This window comes from Petaurus breviceps, unplaced genomic scaffold (genome assembly GCF_028583685.1).
Source record: "Petaurus breviceps papuanus isolate PSGF00001 unplaced genomic scaffold, PetGlider_PUasm1.0 216, whole genome shotgun sequence".
Taxonomy (NCBI): Eukaryota; Metazoa; Chordata; class Mammalia; order Diprotodontia; family Petauridae; genus Petaurus; species Petaurus breviceps.
The window spans coordinates 8,570,794-8,589,578 of record NW_027185867.1 but is presented as its reverse complement, the minus strand read 5'-3'; the positions used below and the strand labels follow the sequence as shown (position 1 = coordinate 8,589,578).

General features: G+C 37.2%; 1 protein-coding gene across 3 annotated transcripts in view; it reads right to left on the bottom strand.

Annotated features, from left to right (window-relative positions):
• The window catches only part of KDM5A (lysine demethylase 5A), a 115,409-nt gene that overhangs the window by 77,015 nt on the left and 19,609 nt on the right, over window positions 1-18,785 (bottom strand). For all 3 annotated transcript variants that reach the window (XR_011169494.1, XM_069094363.1, XM_069094365.1), the window contains exons 8-13: window positions 18,107-18,265; window positions 16,041-16,160; window positions 14,936-15,094; window positions 5,087-5,268; window positions 2,809-2,971; window positions 1,646-1,765 (exon numbers count right to left, since the gene is read on the bottom strand). Coding sequence is in view for 2 of the 3 variants with exons in the window: in XM_069094363.1 (XP_068950464.1) it covers window positions 1,646-1,765; window positions 2,809-2,971; window positions 5,087-5,268; window positions 14,936-15,094; window positions 16,041-16,160; window positions 18,107-18,265 (903 nt within the window). In the remaining variant the exon portion in view is untranslated. The remainder of the gene's footprint in view (window positions 1-1,645; window positions 1,766-2,808; window positions 2,972-5,086; window positions 5,269-14,935; window positions 15,095-16,040; window positions 16,161-18,106; window positions 18,266-18,785) is intronic.

Genomic DNA, 18,785 nt, shown 5'->3' with positions numbered 1-18,785 from the left:
ACAACTTGGATTTTCTGCCACTTCCTTATAAATACTTTTTGGAAAGAATGAAATGGAAAAAAAGGAATGAAAATCAAGAATTAAAGAACATCAACAAACTTGGATGATCCTCCTTTTTGAAAAGCTTTTGTTTCATCTATTTGTCACACTGCAGCAAGGCTTGCCTATACCTAATGGGTATTTAACCTGTTATGTTATCTCCCTTTTACAAGTTTAAGACTTCAAGTTCTAATGAATGTTCTTTCTTCAATAGGCTTCTACTTTACCTCAAAATCAGTGCCATCAAGTGTGTGAGTTACTGAATTCACCAATAGCCTTAAAAATCAGGCTAGTCTAGATATGTATAGCTAAAATTAAAGGTGTCTCCAAAACCAAAGTAAAATAAAAGTGAAATTGTAAGAATGGTAGCCATCACAGTCTTATCATGCAAGGATCTTCTGAAAGACTATATCCTAAAACACGCAATCTCATGTTCATTTCACATGATATAATTATTACTATTATTCACTCTAAGGACAGCAGAGAGCCCCCAGCAATCAATGGTAGCACTATTATATACAAAAGTTATTTTCATTATATCACATAGAAGTTTCAATGGTAGAATTACTCTAGATTTGAAATGAAGTTCTTAACTGAAAAAGATATTAAATGGCAGCAAAAGTAATATAGAAGGGGGCAGGGATTACTTGATTTGCCATCAGAGAGAAGAAAATAAGGTCAGGTCCTCTCTTTAATAAAAATCACATTGAAGTCACTTTGTTATTGCTCTAAGACACTTACATCAACATACTGCTCTGTATTTAAATACCACTCTCAACCCCAGACCACAAAATGTGCATTGTACAAAGCCCAAGTTTAGTCTATAACCACATTTTAGTAGGAATAACAGTGACAAAGATAAAAATAGCAATGATCATTTAAAAAAATGTAGTTTGAAAACTAAAAATTTCACCATAAGATGGACAATCTACTGGTATGAGCCTGTATGCAGGTGTTCCCTGAATGATGGTAAAGCCTTTCCCACTTGGTAAAACCTGTGACAATTTATGTGCAAGTAGTATGACTTTTCAGAACCTGAGTTGCCTTCCCAACAAAACTGAAGCATCAGCATAGCACTTTATTTGACTTTAAATGTTTTTTAAAAGAGCTTTCATAGTATTTTGTCTAAGTGTTTTTCGATGTATACCTAAAAATGTTTTTCTTTTGAGAGAATTCATTTTAGGAATGTGGCCTACATTCAAAGAATAGCCTACCTTAGGACCAATATAGTATTGTTAAATGAATGCCCCAAATCACCCCTGCATATTTAAGTCACTTTCTGATGCCAAAAATTTGTAACTTTTATGCTTAAAGACAACAGTGTTCAAACACAAAAAGCCTAAAGAAGCCACTTCTAAAAGCAAAGAACTATAGACATCAATTGCTCATTTTTAAATCAGACAGAATGAATTAGGAATAAGGGATGAATTACAATCAATTAATTATAAACCCTCCAAATGAAGAATGTAATAGAAACTTGGTCTGACCTCTCCACTTGAATTTATAAACCCTACTACTCACTGCCTAACTAAGCAAATACAGTGACTAAGCTACATATCACAGACTTATTAAGAGGTAAACAAGAGCCACTAGCAATAGAACAGACCCAGTCAGCAGTGCAGAAGTTCACAGCTTCAGCAAAATTGTAGCCCTGGTTAAATCCAGAATGATAGGCACGAGGAAATGTCACAACAAACTCTCCTGCACACTGATTGGTCCTGAATACCTGAATGCAAATTAGGGGATGAAATACAAAAAAGGGGATGAGGGGAGAGACATGGAGGAGAGAGACAGATTTTTATTAGACAGTTACTATAGAGATATTTTTTCAAACTAGAAATAGCAAACATCCTACCACATATGCATCAAGAAAAAAAATGAATCAAGGTTTTTAGAAATAGCTAGGAATTTTTCCTCTGGGAGGGGAAAACCCTTCCTGTCAACACTAAAGTTACCAAATATCATAATTAGTGGCCAAAGAGATTCCAAAATAACAAATTCTCAATGTGCCAAATGTTTCCTATATCTTCAAAACTGTATACTGGCTAAGATGGCACTCAAGGGAATTTTCCCTCTATTCATGCTATGAAGTACAATGGGAAAGATAAAAATTTCCTTCTGAATCCTATGGATACTTTTTGAGAGTTAACCAGACCCTAAATCTTTGGTATGTAGTCATCCCAAGGCCAGTTTTTTATCACTGAGCCAGTTTTGTTCAAAATAAATTTGCCCTTCGAAAGGTCCTAGAATAAAATCCTTAAGAGGCAAGCAGAATTATTAAAGTTACTTAATCTGGACATTTTCTTTCTTATTCAAGTGAAGTTAGACATCTGGATGTCTCTAAGTTTAAGAATACATTAAAACACTGAATAAAAATGTTTGGATATAATATATTTATTTTATTAGGTCACTTGGTTAAATGACTACAAAATCCTTATATGAAATGCAATTCTCACGAGCATAAGGATTAGCCCATAGGGTTGCCATTTAAAGCACTTGGTTTTTATTTAACAGTGGCTTTTGATTAAACAAGAGTAATATAAGTTATGAGGTTGTATTAACATAGCATGAAATGCCCAAATGAAAACAAAAGGCCATTCTTCAGGATATTCCACTTAAATAGGATTTATTAAGCATAGCCTGACTCATATTTCAAAATACCCCTTTTAACTAACTACACTATTAACTAACTAACTACAACTATTTTAAACCAAATCAAAATCTGAAATAACTTCAAGTTGAAAGTACTGAAGACAGAGAGAGACTCACAGGGACACCATGTTCCATTAGCACATTGGGGTTCATGATGGTGACTAGCTGATGCAGGAGATCAGGCTGGGACTCAAACAGTTCAGGGGCCAGCTCCCTCATTACTTCCTCCAGTTGTTCTGCAGCATGAGATGGGACACCATACCATGTCTTTGGCTCCCCCCTAGGGAAAAAAATAGGTCTTAAGCAGGGCAGAACAGGTGTTGAATAAGGATAAAGTCATACGGTCAATCCCAACCAACTAATTTCAGTCTGTCCCGTGATCACAGATTACACCCAAAATCCTGACAGCCAGCTCACAAATGGGAGACCACACAGGAGTTTGTTAATTGAGCAATATATTTCAATACAATTCAAAAAAACATTTATTAAGCACCTACTATGTTCCAGGCACTGTGCTCTAAGGATACAAAAAGAGGCAAAAGACAGTCACTGCCCTCAAGGAGCTTACAATATAACCGGGGAGGCAACATGCAAACAAATAAATGGAGCAAGCTATATGCAGGATAAATAGGAAAAAATTAAAAGAGGAAAAGCACTGGAATGAAGAGGGGTTAGGGAAGGCTTCCTGCAGAAGGTGGGATTTTAGTTGGGACTTTAAAAGATTCTAGGGAGGTCAGTAGTCTGAGCAAAAGAAGGAGAGCCAAAAAATGCTCGGAACTAAAAGATGGAGTGTCTTGTATCCTGTGGAATGGCCAGGAGAGTAAGATATAAAAAGACATCAAAGGTAGGAGGGGGTTAGGTTATGAAAGTATTTGAATGCCAAACAGATCATTTTGTATTTCCTCCTGGAGGCAACAGGAAACCACTGGACTTTACTGAGTAGGAGGGGGGCATGATCAGACCTGGAAAAATACCTCAAAAAACAAAAACAAAATCAAGCATGAATCTTTAACATTTTCATATATGAAGGATGCTTGTGCTAACATTTTGAGAATCTATGGTTTCATCAGTGAGGGGTAACCTCACTGACAACTGCAGACTGCAACCCCTCTAAGCCTTGGTAAATGTATATTAGTTGCTGTTACCACTTGCAGAAGTTAGTTGCAGAAGCACAAATGAATAATCTGGTGGTCAACCTTCTGATGATGTTCTTCTTTAATCTTAACTTATGCTCATCCTTAAATAACGGAAGTACAGCAGGCTATGCCTGAAACTTTTCTGCTTTATAAGGACTGACTAGAGCTTTGGTTCCAGGGACAGAACCTTTAAGCACCTAGGGTCAGCTCCATATCACAATGAGGCATTTAGTAGATAACATACAGGTAACTCTCCTAAAGGATGCTGACACACCAACATGATCCAACAAGTGCAAAGTTGTAGTTACTGGTCTGGTCTCTAGTATACTTTCAGGTAACATCCTAATTATGGTCAACTAATAATCCAAAAGTCAAAACCAAGATTAGACCAAAAACCTGTTAGCCTCATTCTGGTACAGTACATTTATATAACCAAATCACGCTAACGAAATTACCAGTCATGCTATTTGCAAGTCAAATTTCTCAATCCCATTCACATGGTGACAAACAGTGGAAACAAAATGAGCTATGGTAAGAAAGTGACGGGACTTTCTACTGTCTTCTGTAGCAAAAATGGGACAAAGAGTAAAGAGAAAGATCAGTTACATGAGGTTATCAGAACACTAACCACCAAACAACTGGGAAATTAAATAAAGGTCACAAATACAATTAAGAAGAAGTAGATAATGGACATCACTATATACTCAAGTTTTTTTTAGGGTAAACTGTCATTTAAAAAAATAAACACAAAACCATGGAAATTTAAGAAAATTAGATTGTGTTTCATATTCATGGATTAACCCACTTATTTGGACTTAAATTACCTACATGGTATAAAGGCTAACCATTCAGGTAAGTTATTCAGTAATATATATTAAGCTAGAATGAGCTAAAAAAGGTATATAAGATTCAACCAGAATTACCTAACATATTGGCCACGTATCATTTGGTCCAAAACTTTTGCCTGTACTTCTTACATAGGTTGGAAGTGAAAGGGACCTGGGATGTTGTAGCCTATAGTAAAAGGAAAGGAGCTTAGCATGAAGTAGCCTTCAATGATATTTCCAGTTTCTTTTAAAATCAAATTTTTATTTTGGGTAGAAAATACTTTTAGACAGGATAGGTCTTCCCCATAAATCATTTAATAATAAATTCATCTGCCCCCTGCCCCCAAATGACTTCTAGTAAGTATACATATCCAAAAGAAATCTGCACTGTGAAGTACAAGAATGAGGAGGGTCATTAAAGGATACTCTTACCAGTGCAGATAGTTGATAGAATAGCTCCAGTGATCCTCAATATGCCAGCAAAATGAAGAGAAGCACATGCCCACATAGAGCCAAGGCACCTTCATACCAGAGATATCCACGTTTATATGTGCAAGGACAGACTGTTCCAGCACAGGCATGTTATTCAGGTTCCAACCAGAAAGGGCATACTCCTGCCAAAGGATAAAAAGTGTGAGAGAGAGGTTAGAGATAACTGGAATCGGCAAGACTGTATTATGAGGCTCATTGAGTCTTTTCCTAAAACCACATTCCATTATATGGAATCTATGACATTTGAATTTCACTATCATCAACTCACCAGTTCTCTGAACCATATTCTATTTGAGCCTCATCTCAATTCTCTCAATTATCTTTCATTAAATCTGAAGCACACATGCAAGGCTTTTAAATTCTTTGCCTCCCTTAAATCAACTTAGCAGTTAATATTTTTTGGCAATCCAATGCTATGTGTATAAATAACACTGTGATAGGTATTTTAGGGAGTCTGATGAATTTCAAAATACAAGTCTCTCCTCTCAAGAAGCTTATAATCTAGTTGGAGACAAGACCCACACATGAAAATAATCCAACAAGAAGAGTTTTGTGCTAAATAAGGGACACTGGTACTGTTTATGGCAGGGAGTAATCACTGTGGGCTGTGGTGATCACAGAAGGTTTGTAAAACACTAAGTTGGGACTGAGGTTTGATGGATAGGGAGGACCAAAGGCATTTCAGGGAAGAGGAACAGTACAAGCAAAATCACTGAGGGAGAAATATATTAAGATGGGTTCCAATGACAGTGAGCAGAGAAGCTAGGCTGAAATGATGAATTGATTTGTAGGAACCACGAATAATTGGGCAGGAAAAATAGGCTTAGGCCAGACTATGGCAGGTTTTGAATACTAAAATTAGTTTAGACTTAATTGATCAATATAAGTTTATACCACTTTAGGTAATGCAATAGGAAACTACTGAGGATTTGTGAGGAGAGGGACAATCTGAAAGCAGTGTTTTAAGATTAATCTACAAGCAGTATGTGGCACAGATCAGAGAAAGCAAAGACTAGAACAGAAGCAAGGAGACTACAGTAATATCCAAAGGCTTTAAAAACGAACTGGTCCCAAAACCCACCAAGTAGACATGTTTTTACATCCTATTTAAAAAATATCAGAGATGAATTATATGTGACAGATTACGAAATATCTAGCCAATAAGTAGCTAGGTCAAGAACTGCTCTGGTTTCTAGACTTTCAAAATGACAGTGGGTTAAGAATTAGAAATTCATGTTTGACTCTAGTACCAGACAATCTTATATTAAAAACAGATCTTCAATTTCAATGTCTCTACCATAATGTCTTGTTAGGAAATTAATCCCAAATAATTTTAGCTATATAGCAGGGAAAAGGCATGATGCTCATTACAGACAGAACAATGATCCTGAATCACAGAAGACACAAAGCAAGGTTGTTCCCATTCATCTTTTCCTTCTGTTTTTTTAGTCAAGGAGAATGCTCTATAGACTAGAAATGACATTCAAAAAATATGGCTAACAGGTAACTTAAAGTAAGATGATTTTGCTGCTGTTCATCCATTTCAGTCATCTCCAACTCGTCATAACCCCATCTGGGGTTTTCTTGCCCAAGATACTAGAGTGGTTTGCCATTTCCTTCTCCACTTCATTTTACAGATGAAGAACTGAGGCAAACAGGGTTAAGTGACTTGCCCAGGGTCACACAGCCAGTAAGTGTCTGAGGCTAGATTTTACTGCAGGTCTGGCAAACTACCCACTACACCACTCTGCTGCTCAATAGGGTTATGACTACTGCATTCTTGGAAAAGTTCCAATCACCTGGGCCAGAAGAACCACATCTAAGAGTTCTGAGAATCCGCAGACAAGGCAATAATCTCTGAAATATCATGGAGGATAGGAAATATACCACTGGGAAAAGGGAAAATCTGGTTACAAATTTCTAAACAGGAAAGAAAATGGAATCTCTGATCTATAGGCCAGTGAACTTGCCTTCAAATCCTAGCAAAATGTAAAAGGTTTACTAAACAGCTGATGAACTCCAAGAAAAGGAAGTAGTGATCTCAAAATCCAATGGGTATTCATCAGGATGTCACATGGCAATGTTTAAAAAAGTTTCAAAATGACATTTACATTTAAAAAGAAACAAAAACTCATTCATTGATGGTGGAATTGAAAACTTAAGGAATTCTTTTGGAGAACTGGCAGTGAGCAAATATAAAATAACCATACTATATGGACAATATTTCAATGTTGGGATTTTACCTTTAAAGTGCTACTGAAAATACAAAAAAAAAAAACCTAGTACATCTTGAACTGCAATAATAATTTAATTGCAAAAAAAAATGCAAGTAAATAAAATGTCCCAAAATAGAGTAAAATAAATCACTGTAAATTAATGTGATACAATACTACAATGCAACTGAATTGAACAATTATGAGGAATGCAAAGAAAAAGTAAAAACCTTTATGGAATAATGCTAAGCAAAAAAGGGAAGACAGAATACACACTATCAAAGAACATTCCAGCTTCTGTGGGAGAAGGACGAGAAGAGAGGAGAAGGGGACTTGAGAATTGTGTAGGTAATCTGAAGGGGAATGGACTCATAAAGGCAGAGATTAAATTTAGGTAGGAGAAACTGAAGAAAATTTAAGGGAGAATGATTTCCAAGACCAGAATATACTTTCTACTTCAGTGAGAGAAAGTTATTGGAGAAAGAATAATATCAAGGAAGACTGAGATGTTAGGACCTGAAAGGAAAGACTGAAGAAGGATCCAAGGAAAAGAAAAGGGTAGCTAGGACAACAAGTAAGAAAAAGGCAGTGGAACAAAGTGGTAGGCAAAGCAAATCAGTAGACTGGACTAGTTACAGAGACTGAGCTGGTGAGACAGGGGAGTGCCTATGGTGTGGCAATTGCTGAAATTAACCTAAAAAAGCTAAAGAGGTCACAGCTAACTTCCAAGGTCTTAACAAGGAGTAAACACTTAAAAATAGCTTTTTAAAAAAAATCTTAAATCAGTACCAAGAACAAGAAAAATTGTGCAGTGACTTGCAGAGCGAGAGACATTTATATTTCTGCCATGGCCAAATGACTTTCCCAAAAGCAGCTAGCATTCCTCTAGGAGGAAAACGCAAAAGGTCCTCAATGAAAGCCTTTCTTCCATTCAGGTTATTAGAACAACAACTCTAATGAAAATGGAAGCAAGGCCTTAGCAGGGATCCTAAAAAAAAAGTGTCCTCAGGGAAGAAGGGAACTACTGGTAGCTGCAAAATGCAAGATTATCTCACACGAGGAAGAGAAGGAAAAGAATGAATGTACTCCTGAAGCTCCATGATGGATCAAAGGAGCTTCCTGAAGAAGCTGAGGGAGCTGAACATGCTGAGTGGCAGCGGCTGCTTATCCTCCAGAAGATGACAAGATAGAGGAAGTGAAGCTGTCACACAGGGTTGAAGGAATACACAAGAGCTGGGGTTCCTGAGGGTAGCTCTTTGTTCTTCCCACGATAAGTAATCAAGACACAACAGAGAACTTCACAAGACTTAGCAAAATGGGAGACAATAGTCTATACCTATTAACTCCTATTAACTATACATATTAACTCATTAAATCATACCTATAAACTCATTCCTTATAACTATTCAGTTATAAGGAAACTAAATCAAACAACCAGTATTTACTAAGTACCTACTATGTAACAAGCACTGCACTAGGTTAAAAAATACCACCAAAGACTACTAAGGCTTGGGCTCCAGCTGTGGTTTTTTCCTCACTGTCTAGCCACTGGAAGTAAGGATTGAAGAGAAATTTTATTTGGGAAGTGAACCTTTGGCTAAAAAAATAGTGTCTAACAATGAGATTTGAATTTCTTGAACAAGCTTACAATATAAAGAGAATGTTGGTCCCCAGTAAAGGCTGGAAAGAATAGCTCTATTGGATAACCTACAAATCTAATTTAAAAGCCTTTAATCTAAAAAGAACTGAGAAAGGAGAAAAATCACCTATGCATATCCGCCAAGCTAAATACCATACAGAGTAGTACAATGAATGAAGAACAGCAATTGAGACACCCATAAGTTACTAGGAAACAAAATCTAAGAAAGGAACTACTGAGGCCCATGGCCTCAAATGTCTATACAGAGATGTCCAATATTTAAGCCACAAGCAAGAAGAACTAGATGCTGTATTAGCAAGGAATATCTGACCTGATGACCTCATAGAGATTACTGAGTTTGGCAAAATTAAATTTATGACTGTATAAATTATGGCTCTGGATGGATATACTTATTCAAAAGAAACAATAGAGAAAAATGGGGAATGAGATAGTGGTATACATCAAGAAGGCATATTCATGTGAGGAAATTAAAGCAACGGGGGGAAATGACCAATCAATCATACACTAGAATCTAGATTTAGTCTAACTTAGGTCAAACCTAGCAGGATCCACTGTATCCATGGTTTGAATGCTGTCTCTCCATTAGACTATAAGCTCTCTGAGGACAGGTAGAAAGGTCTTTTGCCTCTTTCTGTATTCCCAGCATACTGCCTAGCACACAGGGGGTACTTAATGTTTATTGACTGATTGCTTGATGGAAGACTTCAGTGATCTGACACCTGATGGGGCATGCACTCCTGTTTGCCTACTCTCTCCTCTTTCTCTGTCTCTCCATCCCCATTTTCCCTCTCCCCTTTTGCTCCTCCCTCTCCAGTCTCTCCCCCCCCTCCCCCACCAAATCAGAGTAAGCTAATAACTTCTAACATTGCCTTAATGCAAGGTGAAAGAATCAAACAGGGGAAATTCTATACTGGAACCTGGTTCTCATTTGTTGCTGTGGAAATGATGCAAACATGGAGAAAAGTAACCCAAGACTCCTAAAGTTTGTGGGCATAAAAATAAAAGAGGGGAAAGCTGAGAACAGCATTTTTACTATTTACTTTGAGTAAGCAGATTTTAAAAAGCTCAGGGAAAAGCTAGGCAAGATCCCACAGACTAAAATTCTACAGAAGTGAATTCGGGAGAAATGGAAAACTCTCAAAAATAAAATTCTAAATACACAAAGGAAATTATTTCAGCTGGGTGAAAAAGGAGGAGCTGCTTGAAGAGATCAATGTGACTACACAGAGAACATTCAAACCAAGTTTTCAGATTTTTCAAAAGTAGATAGGGAAGACAGATGCCAAAAAAGGTAACAGGATAAATACAATAGCATGGCCAGTTTCTCTCATGGTCTCAGGAGTGCCACTCAGAGTGAGCTGAAGCAGGAAGGAAATAGGACAACAGAAGGGTTTTAGCTACACTAATTCAGCAGGATAAGAAGCTACTTGTTGTCCAGGTGGGTGGAGTCACAGTGACCAACAACAGAGGTCTGAGATGTCTTTTATTTTGCTTGCTTTTTCTTTGCAAAGGAAACTAGTCTTTGCATGAGGAACAGAAGATGTAAAGGGATACAAGGGACCCTGATGTCCCAGGGAGAGTACAAAAAACCCTATTTTTGATGGATTATTAAAGTCCCCAACCTCAGGTGACATACACCCTCAGAGAAAGATTTTGGCAGATCCAACCCCTGAGCAACCATCAGTAATATGCAAAAGATGGCAGAGAATAAAAGATACACCACAGGACTGGAAAAAGACAAATGTTGTCCTGATCTTTTCATAAAGACAATAGTCTGAAAAGTACAGGCCAATTACCTTGACTTCAATTACTGAGAAAATTCTAGAAAAGCTCACTAAAGAGATACTTAGTGACCATCTAGAAAAATAAATGGTCAACAAAAAAAGCTAGCGTGGCTTCATAAAGAAAAGGTTATGCCTGACTAACTTTACTTCCTTTTCTGAGTTAATACCTGGCCACTGAGGAAAGAACCAGGAACAATGGGTATAAAATGTAAAGGCAGCAAATTTAGGGTCGATATAAGAAAAAACTTCCTATAATTAGAGCTAGGCAAGGGCAAAATCGGTTGCTTTGGAATGTACTGGGTCCTACCCATATTCTCCACAACAACTAGAGGTTTTTACACAAAGACTGAATGGGTACTTATTGGGTATGTTGCAGAAGAGAACCTTTTTCAGGTATGAGTCATACAAGATAGCTTCTGAAATCCCTTCTAAATCTAAAGATTCAATTACTCTGTGGTCCATACTAGATAATAACTATAAAGAATTGCAGTCATGCCCTAGGAGCTTTGTGCCTCCTCTGATGCTTGGAAAGGGATTATGGAGGGCCATGACAAGACAGATAGAAGAAATCATTTGTCTAGTATTTGGCTTCGGGTAAATGATCATCCCTATACACATTATCTAACAGAAAACATGGCCACAGTACCACTGAACTTCCTCACCTTGGGAAGAAAGGTGGTTAAAAAGTAAAAAGAGACTACAGTTGCAGCTTGAGACTATTTCTGGGAAAAATTAAATATTCGGTAGGGTTCAAAGTCAGGGGTTTCTTATATTGGTACAATTCATCTTCTTCTATTTTCCACTTCTTTAGAACTAAAGTATATTCATATACCGTTTCTTCCTATTACATATGGAGAGTGGAGGAAGGATGTTTGGATGTATAATTTTATTGGTACAGGGAATGCCTGTGGTGGTAACTTCCTCCCTCTGTGAAAACTAGTAGTTCTGCAACTTATGATCTTAGAGTGTTGCCTGGGACACTAAAAAGTTAACTTCTCCAAGACCACACAAGTAAGTAAATGTGTGTTTGAGGTAGGACTTGATACTTGGAATCCGACTCCAAAACCAGAACTCAAATGATTTTGGTTTGTTCTTCTCCATACATAAAACTAAAAGGAAAAATGTAAATGATATATGCCCAGGAATAAAAAAATTAATAGCAGAGAAAAAACTCAGAGGAAGAACTGTAGTCAACTGATGTCTCCTTTCCTTAAGCAAATCAGAGCATTAATAATCTAACATTTCTTCATAATAGTCACATATGTAAGATTAAACAACAATGTCCTCTTTTTAAAACCTTAAAAAGCACAACATGTGCTTTCCAACCCTCCAATTATCCTGTTAAAACCATTCCTTAAGTTGATTCAAATGTATAAGAATAAAAGCCATTCCCCAATTGATAAATGGTCAAAGGATACGAATAAGCAGTTATCAAAGGAAGAAATACAAGTTATAAGTAGCCATATAAAAAAATACTCCAAATCATTAATACTTAGAGAAATACAAATTAAAGCAAACTCTGAGGTTTGAGAGTTAACCAAAAATGGAAAATGACAATGTTCAAGAGGCTGATGGAAGACAGGCACATTAATGCACTGCTAGCAGAGCTATGAAACAGTCCACCCAAAGTTTCTAAATGGTACATCCCCTCTGACCCAGCAATATGACTACCAGGCCTATACTTCAAAGAAATCAAAGGAAGAGGAAAAGGACCCATATGTACAAAAACTTATTTATAGTAACTCTTTTTGTGGTAGCAAAGATCTGGAAACTAAGAATAGAGTGCCCCATCAATTGGGGAATGGCTGAACAAATTATGGCATATGAATGTAATGGAATACTATTGTGCCATAAGAAATGATGAAAAGGATGTCTTCAGTGAAACCTAGGAAGACTTGTATGAACTGATGCAAGGAGAACCAAGTAGAATCCGGAGAACAATTTATACAATAACAACACTGTGAAAACAAACAACTCTGAAAGACTTAAGAACTCTGATCAATGAAATGACCAACCATGATTCCAGAGAACCGATGATAAAGCATACTACCCACCTCCTGACAGAGATGTGATGGACTCAAGGTGCAGAAGGAGACATAATTTTTTTTTGGACATGGCCAATGTGGGAATTTGCTTTGCTTGACTATGCATGTTTGTTACAAGGGTTTTCTTTTTCTTTTTTTAAATGGTGGGGGAAAGGCTAGAGGGAAAGAAAAATCAATTTTTGTTAATTGAAATAATAAAATATAATTTTTTTAAAAGGCTCAAGAATCAGTGGCCACACACACACACACACACACACACACACACACACACACACACACACAGTCTCCCTCCCTCTCTCTGCCTGAAAACCGTTTCTTAGAAATTAGATGCTTTCTCCTTGTTTTTGTAATCAGCCTCTTCCTCATTTGGTAAAAGTCCAAATGTCCATAATATATCTAAAAAGCAACCTGTTTCTCTTGATTTGAGACCTTCCATTCACAAAAACATCATGGCTTGGGGAGGCTAGGTGGAGTAGTGAATAGAGCACCCGCCCCAGAGACAGGAGGACCTGAGTTCAAATCCAGCCTCAGACACTTAACACAAAACTATCCGTGTGACCTTGGGCAAGTCACTTACCACCAACTGCCCTACCTTCCCCTCTCCAAAAAGCAAAAAAAAAAAAAATTAAAAACAAAACAAAAAAATATCATGGCTTTCTCCTGACCTCCATTACAGAGTTAGACTAGAACAAGTAAAACCCACTCAGAACCAGTGAAAGTTTAAGAGAATATAAAAATAAAAAACAAAAAAACTAGCTAGCTAGAATAACAAAGAGTTGGGCAGTGCTAAAAAGGAACTGGGCAGAACTGGACAGAGCTATAAAGAAAATGAATGGAATCAGACAGGTCTGAAAAGAGTAAGGAAAAGTGGTCTAACCATTCAGGAAGGCAATTTGGAATTAAACATTAAAAAAAAAAGCTTATAAAATGTCCATACCCCTTGACCTAGAGATCTTACAGACAGAAACATCCCATATATAACAAAACATTCATAACAGCACTTTTTATGGTAGCAAAGAACTGCAAATAATGAGATTGGAATGACTAAACAAGCTGTGGCACACAAATATAACAGAACATTACTGTACTATAAAAACAATAAATATGAGGAAGTTAGAGAAGCATGGGAAGACATTTGAACTGATGCATACTACAAAAGCAGATCCAAGAAAACAATGTATACAATGTAAATGGAAAGAACACTAACAAAATTAAACTGAATACTACCTAATTAAAATGACCAAGCTTGGCCTGAGAGAAGAGATAAGAAAATGCACTTCCCTGCCTTCTTTGCACAGGTGGAATTACAGAACACTGCATATACTATCTATCTCAGTTGGTGTCAGATTTGCTGAACTCCTTTCTTCTCTTTTCTTTTTGGCCTTTGTTACAATGGATGATGCAATGGGTTGGGAAAGGTGATGTAAAAACAAAAGTTATCGATTTTTAAGACACCTTGTTCCTTCTAAAAAGCATCTCTACTAGATACAGTTAGCCACTTAGATTTACTAGACAATTACAAGTAAAGAAAAAGTTAGAAACTAAAATAAAGGGTAGAGAAATAAGCAATTTCTTTTTTTTCCCCACACAACCACAGAACATTTTCCCCTGGGAGCCTGGAAAGTAGACTTCATCATGATCTTATGGAATCTCACGTTTGTGTGAGTGTATGATGGTCTCTATCATAAGTGTTAAAGAAGGGTGGGTTGAGACTCGACTCCTAGGTTTACCAAGTATAAAGTTAAAAAACAATGAATTTTATTTTAAAAACCACTTAAAATTCAAAATGAGGTTACTCAAGAAATTTAACTGGATCAAATATCTTATTCACTTGTTATTAAATCCACTGCATTTCAAATCAGTTAAAGTGTTTTTTATCATCATATAAGCCTCAAGTCAAAATGTTCTTTGAACTTAGTCAAGTCTAGGCACCAAGGTGAAAATGTGCTTTTTGTTTTTCATGGTGGCACTAACATATATTTAGTAAGTCAAAATTACTCTGGTCCAAAATAATAAGGGAAGGCTTTATAGAGCAGAAAGCTGCTCTACAAAGCTCAGTCTAGCTGTAGGTACACAGAAGTTTGCACCTCCTCTTCTGGCATCATCTTTCTCCGACCATCCTTTACAGGAAACCCACTTCCAAAATCCTTTGAAGAGATATCAGCTCCATACTCCACAATGACATCTTCTTCAATGGTGCTCACCAGTCTCCAGAATTCCTTCTCTACCAGTTCTGTGGGCACCATCTAGAGAAAAACAGAATGGCTAATGAGTAAAAATGATCATGACATGATATGCAGGGCAACTGTTATAAGATGACAAACCTCTAAAGCTCCCAGGTCCAGGCAGACTAGATCCCAGATTTTTTCACTAGGTAACAGGGATTTAAAATAGACAAGCTGGGGTCCTCAGAAAACCATCTGTAAGTGTAATTAACCTTTTTCTACAGAAAGCTGTATCAAAACTGAAAAGGAAGAAGATGAAACAGAACATCAAAGGGAAAAGGGAAGAGGTAAAAATCAAAGTAGAATTTCAACAGAATTAGCAAAATGTCCTGATAGAACACCATGAAAGCCAATGAAAATACTCTTTGGAAAAAAGCAAATCCTATATTACAAACAGGTAAACAAAAGAAGCAACTGCTATGTACTTCATGCTTCTCTGTTGTTAATTACTCCCAAAGAGCTATGAGGAAATTAAGTCATCAACATTTACTTAACAGGGAAATACCTCACATTTTAATAAACATAACTTTAATGTTTACAAAGTACTTTTCTCACAAAAACTCTGTGCTACAGATAGTACATGTATTATTAACCCCATTTTACAGATGAGGAAGTGAAAGGCTCAAAGGATAAATTACTTACCCATAATCACACAGCAGATTAAGTGTTAGAACTAGACCTTAAACTTGGTCTCTCAACTCCAAATCTAGTGCTTTCTTTCCAATTCACCGTACTAGGAGCTCTCAAATCAGAGAGTCAGTGAAAGAATTAGAATCCAGGTTGATTTCAAGTCCCATATTCTATTACATCTTTCATATTGTGTGTCCTGCCTCCCTTTATTTTTTAAAGAAAAAAAGGAGGAGCAAGAAGGAAGGCAGGGGCAAGAAATAAAGAAAAAGAAACCAAAGGGTGTGAAACTTGTAAATCCTTCCACCTCCCTTAAACCAGCCCTTAGACACAGACTCACATGGACTGGCATGTTGAAGTAATCTGATTTAAAGTTATCTGCCATCTCTCCAAAGCTCTGGAGGGTGTACTCTCGAACCGCTTGCTCAAACCCAAAGGCCTCTCGAGGTTTGTTACATTCCTGGAGTAAGAAAGAAAAATTGCAAAACTAAATGTCACATTCCTTGGAAATGTGCTTGACAGAATTGTGACAAGATACTTCCAATTTCTGAGGGTTAAACAGTTCTGAACATTGGCTTATTTGAGAAATACATATGCTGTCCAATTTGGCATCAGGGAAAATGATCAAAGAACCTCACCTGCAATATTATAGGCTTACACACTCTACCTGGCAAAGAAGGAAAGAGGTAATAAAACAGTTTTTAATTCTCAGGGATGGCAATAAGCTCTGGCACCAGCACAAACAATGCAGTACTAATGGAATGGAACCAAGCCCACAGCAGTCTTTCAAGTTACTGGATTTCACCATGGAAAAGAAAGAGAGATGTACATAAAAAGAGGACAAAAGGGATTAAGTTATCTGGCTAGGAAAAACAACTTCTTCACATTACTCATCCATCATCACAACCATCATACAAGCACATATGCAGATTTAGAACAGAATACACTTCCTTTTTTTTCCTCTTCTTTTGCAGGGGGAGGAGGAAGGGAGAGGGACAAGCAATCAGGGTTAAGAGACTTGCCCAGGATCAGAGAGCTAGTACGTGGCAAATGTGAAACTGGATTTGAACTCAGGTCTTCCTGACTCTGGGACAGGTGTTCTATCCACTGCACCATCTTGCTGCTCCAGAAAAGAATACACTTTCAATTATCTGATCCAGGAAATATAAACTACAGTAGCTAGACATGAATCTATAAATACTCCTAGGCACTGTATCCACCTCTTGAAAGGGGACCAACCCTTTTCTGCAGAATATCCCAATGTCCATACTTACCAGAAAATGCAGTTAATTACTTCTTCCTAATTGCTCTAATTAAAATAGCTCATCAAATTCCAAGTAAGATACAATCAAAACAAGACTTATTACCCAGTTATGCTCTGGGTAGAAGTATATGTGATGAGTGCCTAGATCCTATGCTCTGCATGCCCCTGTCCCACCCTATTTGTTTTATTAAATCACTAAAATGTTTAATTTAAAAAGCAAAAGAAAGCCTTTAGAAGGTATTCAAAAAAACTCAATCATCTATAGCAGTCTGCGGTTTCACCTATCCAGCACTCAAAGTAACAAAAGATCCTTTGCAAAGCAAATACAATCTACCAAACTAAAAATTCTGATTCCCTCTAATATAGTTCTTCAAAAATCAAAAAGATTGGGGCAGCCAGGTAGCACAGCAAGTAAGAGCACTGGCCCCAGCGTCAGGATGACCTGAGGATCGAATCCAGGCTCAGATACTTAGCACTACACCCAGAAATAACTGGCCGTGTAACCTTGAGCAAGTTACTTAACCCCAATTGCTTTAAAAAAAAAATCAAAAAGATTTCACGAGCTTATGGAAGAGTTTTGTGTGATTTTCTGGTTGATTTTTTTAAAATGCTCACATAAAAAATGATGAGCAGGTAGACCAGAAAAACCTGGAAAGACATATGAACTGATGCTAAGTGAAATAAGAAGAACCAGGAGAACAATGTACACAGTAACAGACACACTGTGCAATGACTGACATTCATAGAACTGGCTCCTCTCAGCAATACAAGGATCTAAAAAAACTCCAAAAGATTCATGATGGAAAATGCTATCCATATCCAGAGAAAGCACTTTGGGGTCGAATGCAGTCAGAAGCAAACTACTTGCTCTTCTTTTGTTGTTTTGTTTTGTTTCTTCTTTCTCATGCTTCTTCCCATTCTAACTCTTCTTTACATCATGAGTAATGTGAAAACATGTTTAATATAAATGTATAAGCAGAGCCTATATCAGATTGTACACTGTCTTGGGGAGGGGGAGGAGAGGGAGAAAGAGAAAATTTAAAACTCAAAGACTTATGGAAGTGAATGATTAAAACTAAAAATCAATAAATTAACTATTTTTTTTAAAAAACGAAAGAAAGTGCTCAAAACTAGGCCTGTACCTCAGCAACACATTTAGGACACCTCCAGTCTCCTTTGGGCACATCAGGCAGAGGTGGAATCAAGCAAAACGTATGGTAACTATCATCACACCCATCACACAGAAGTAGCTTGTCTTCGTTGTTTCCTCGACCACAAAACATACAAACATAGAGATCCACCTATGGGGGGGTAGGGGAAGAGGGAAAAAATTCATCTGTTAGTTATTGTAAAAAAGTAACAAATGATACCCAATCCCAAAGTAGGAGCTCACTAGTTAGAACAGAAAAATGTTCATTACTGGAAAACAAACACAACCACACACTGCACAAACAACTAGGTACCTGGTATAGTGCAACTGCCTAAAAAGTGTTTCTGGCGCTTATCAAGTCAAGAGGATCTTTGTCCTTTTATATAAAGAGAATCTTGAGCACCAAAAAACTGGTCAAAAGTCATGTTTCATAACAATGATGGAAAGAAGAGTGTTGGACTCGGGGACTTTTAAGGGGCGGCTCAGCGAGTAAGAGCACCGGCTCCAGTGTCGGGATGACCTGGATCAAACCCGGACTCAGATACTTAGCACCACACCCAGAAATAACTGGCCATGTAACCTTGAGCAAGTTACTTAACCCCAATTGCTTTAAAAAAATTATAAGAATAATAAAAATAATGAAAAGAAACACAACTTGCAATTTACTTCTA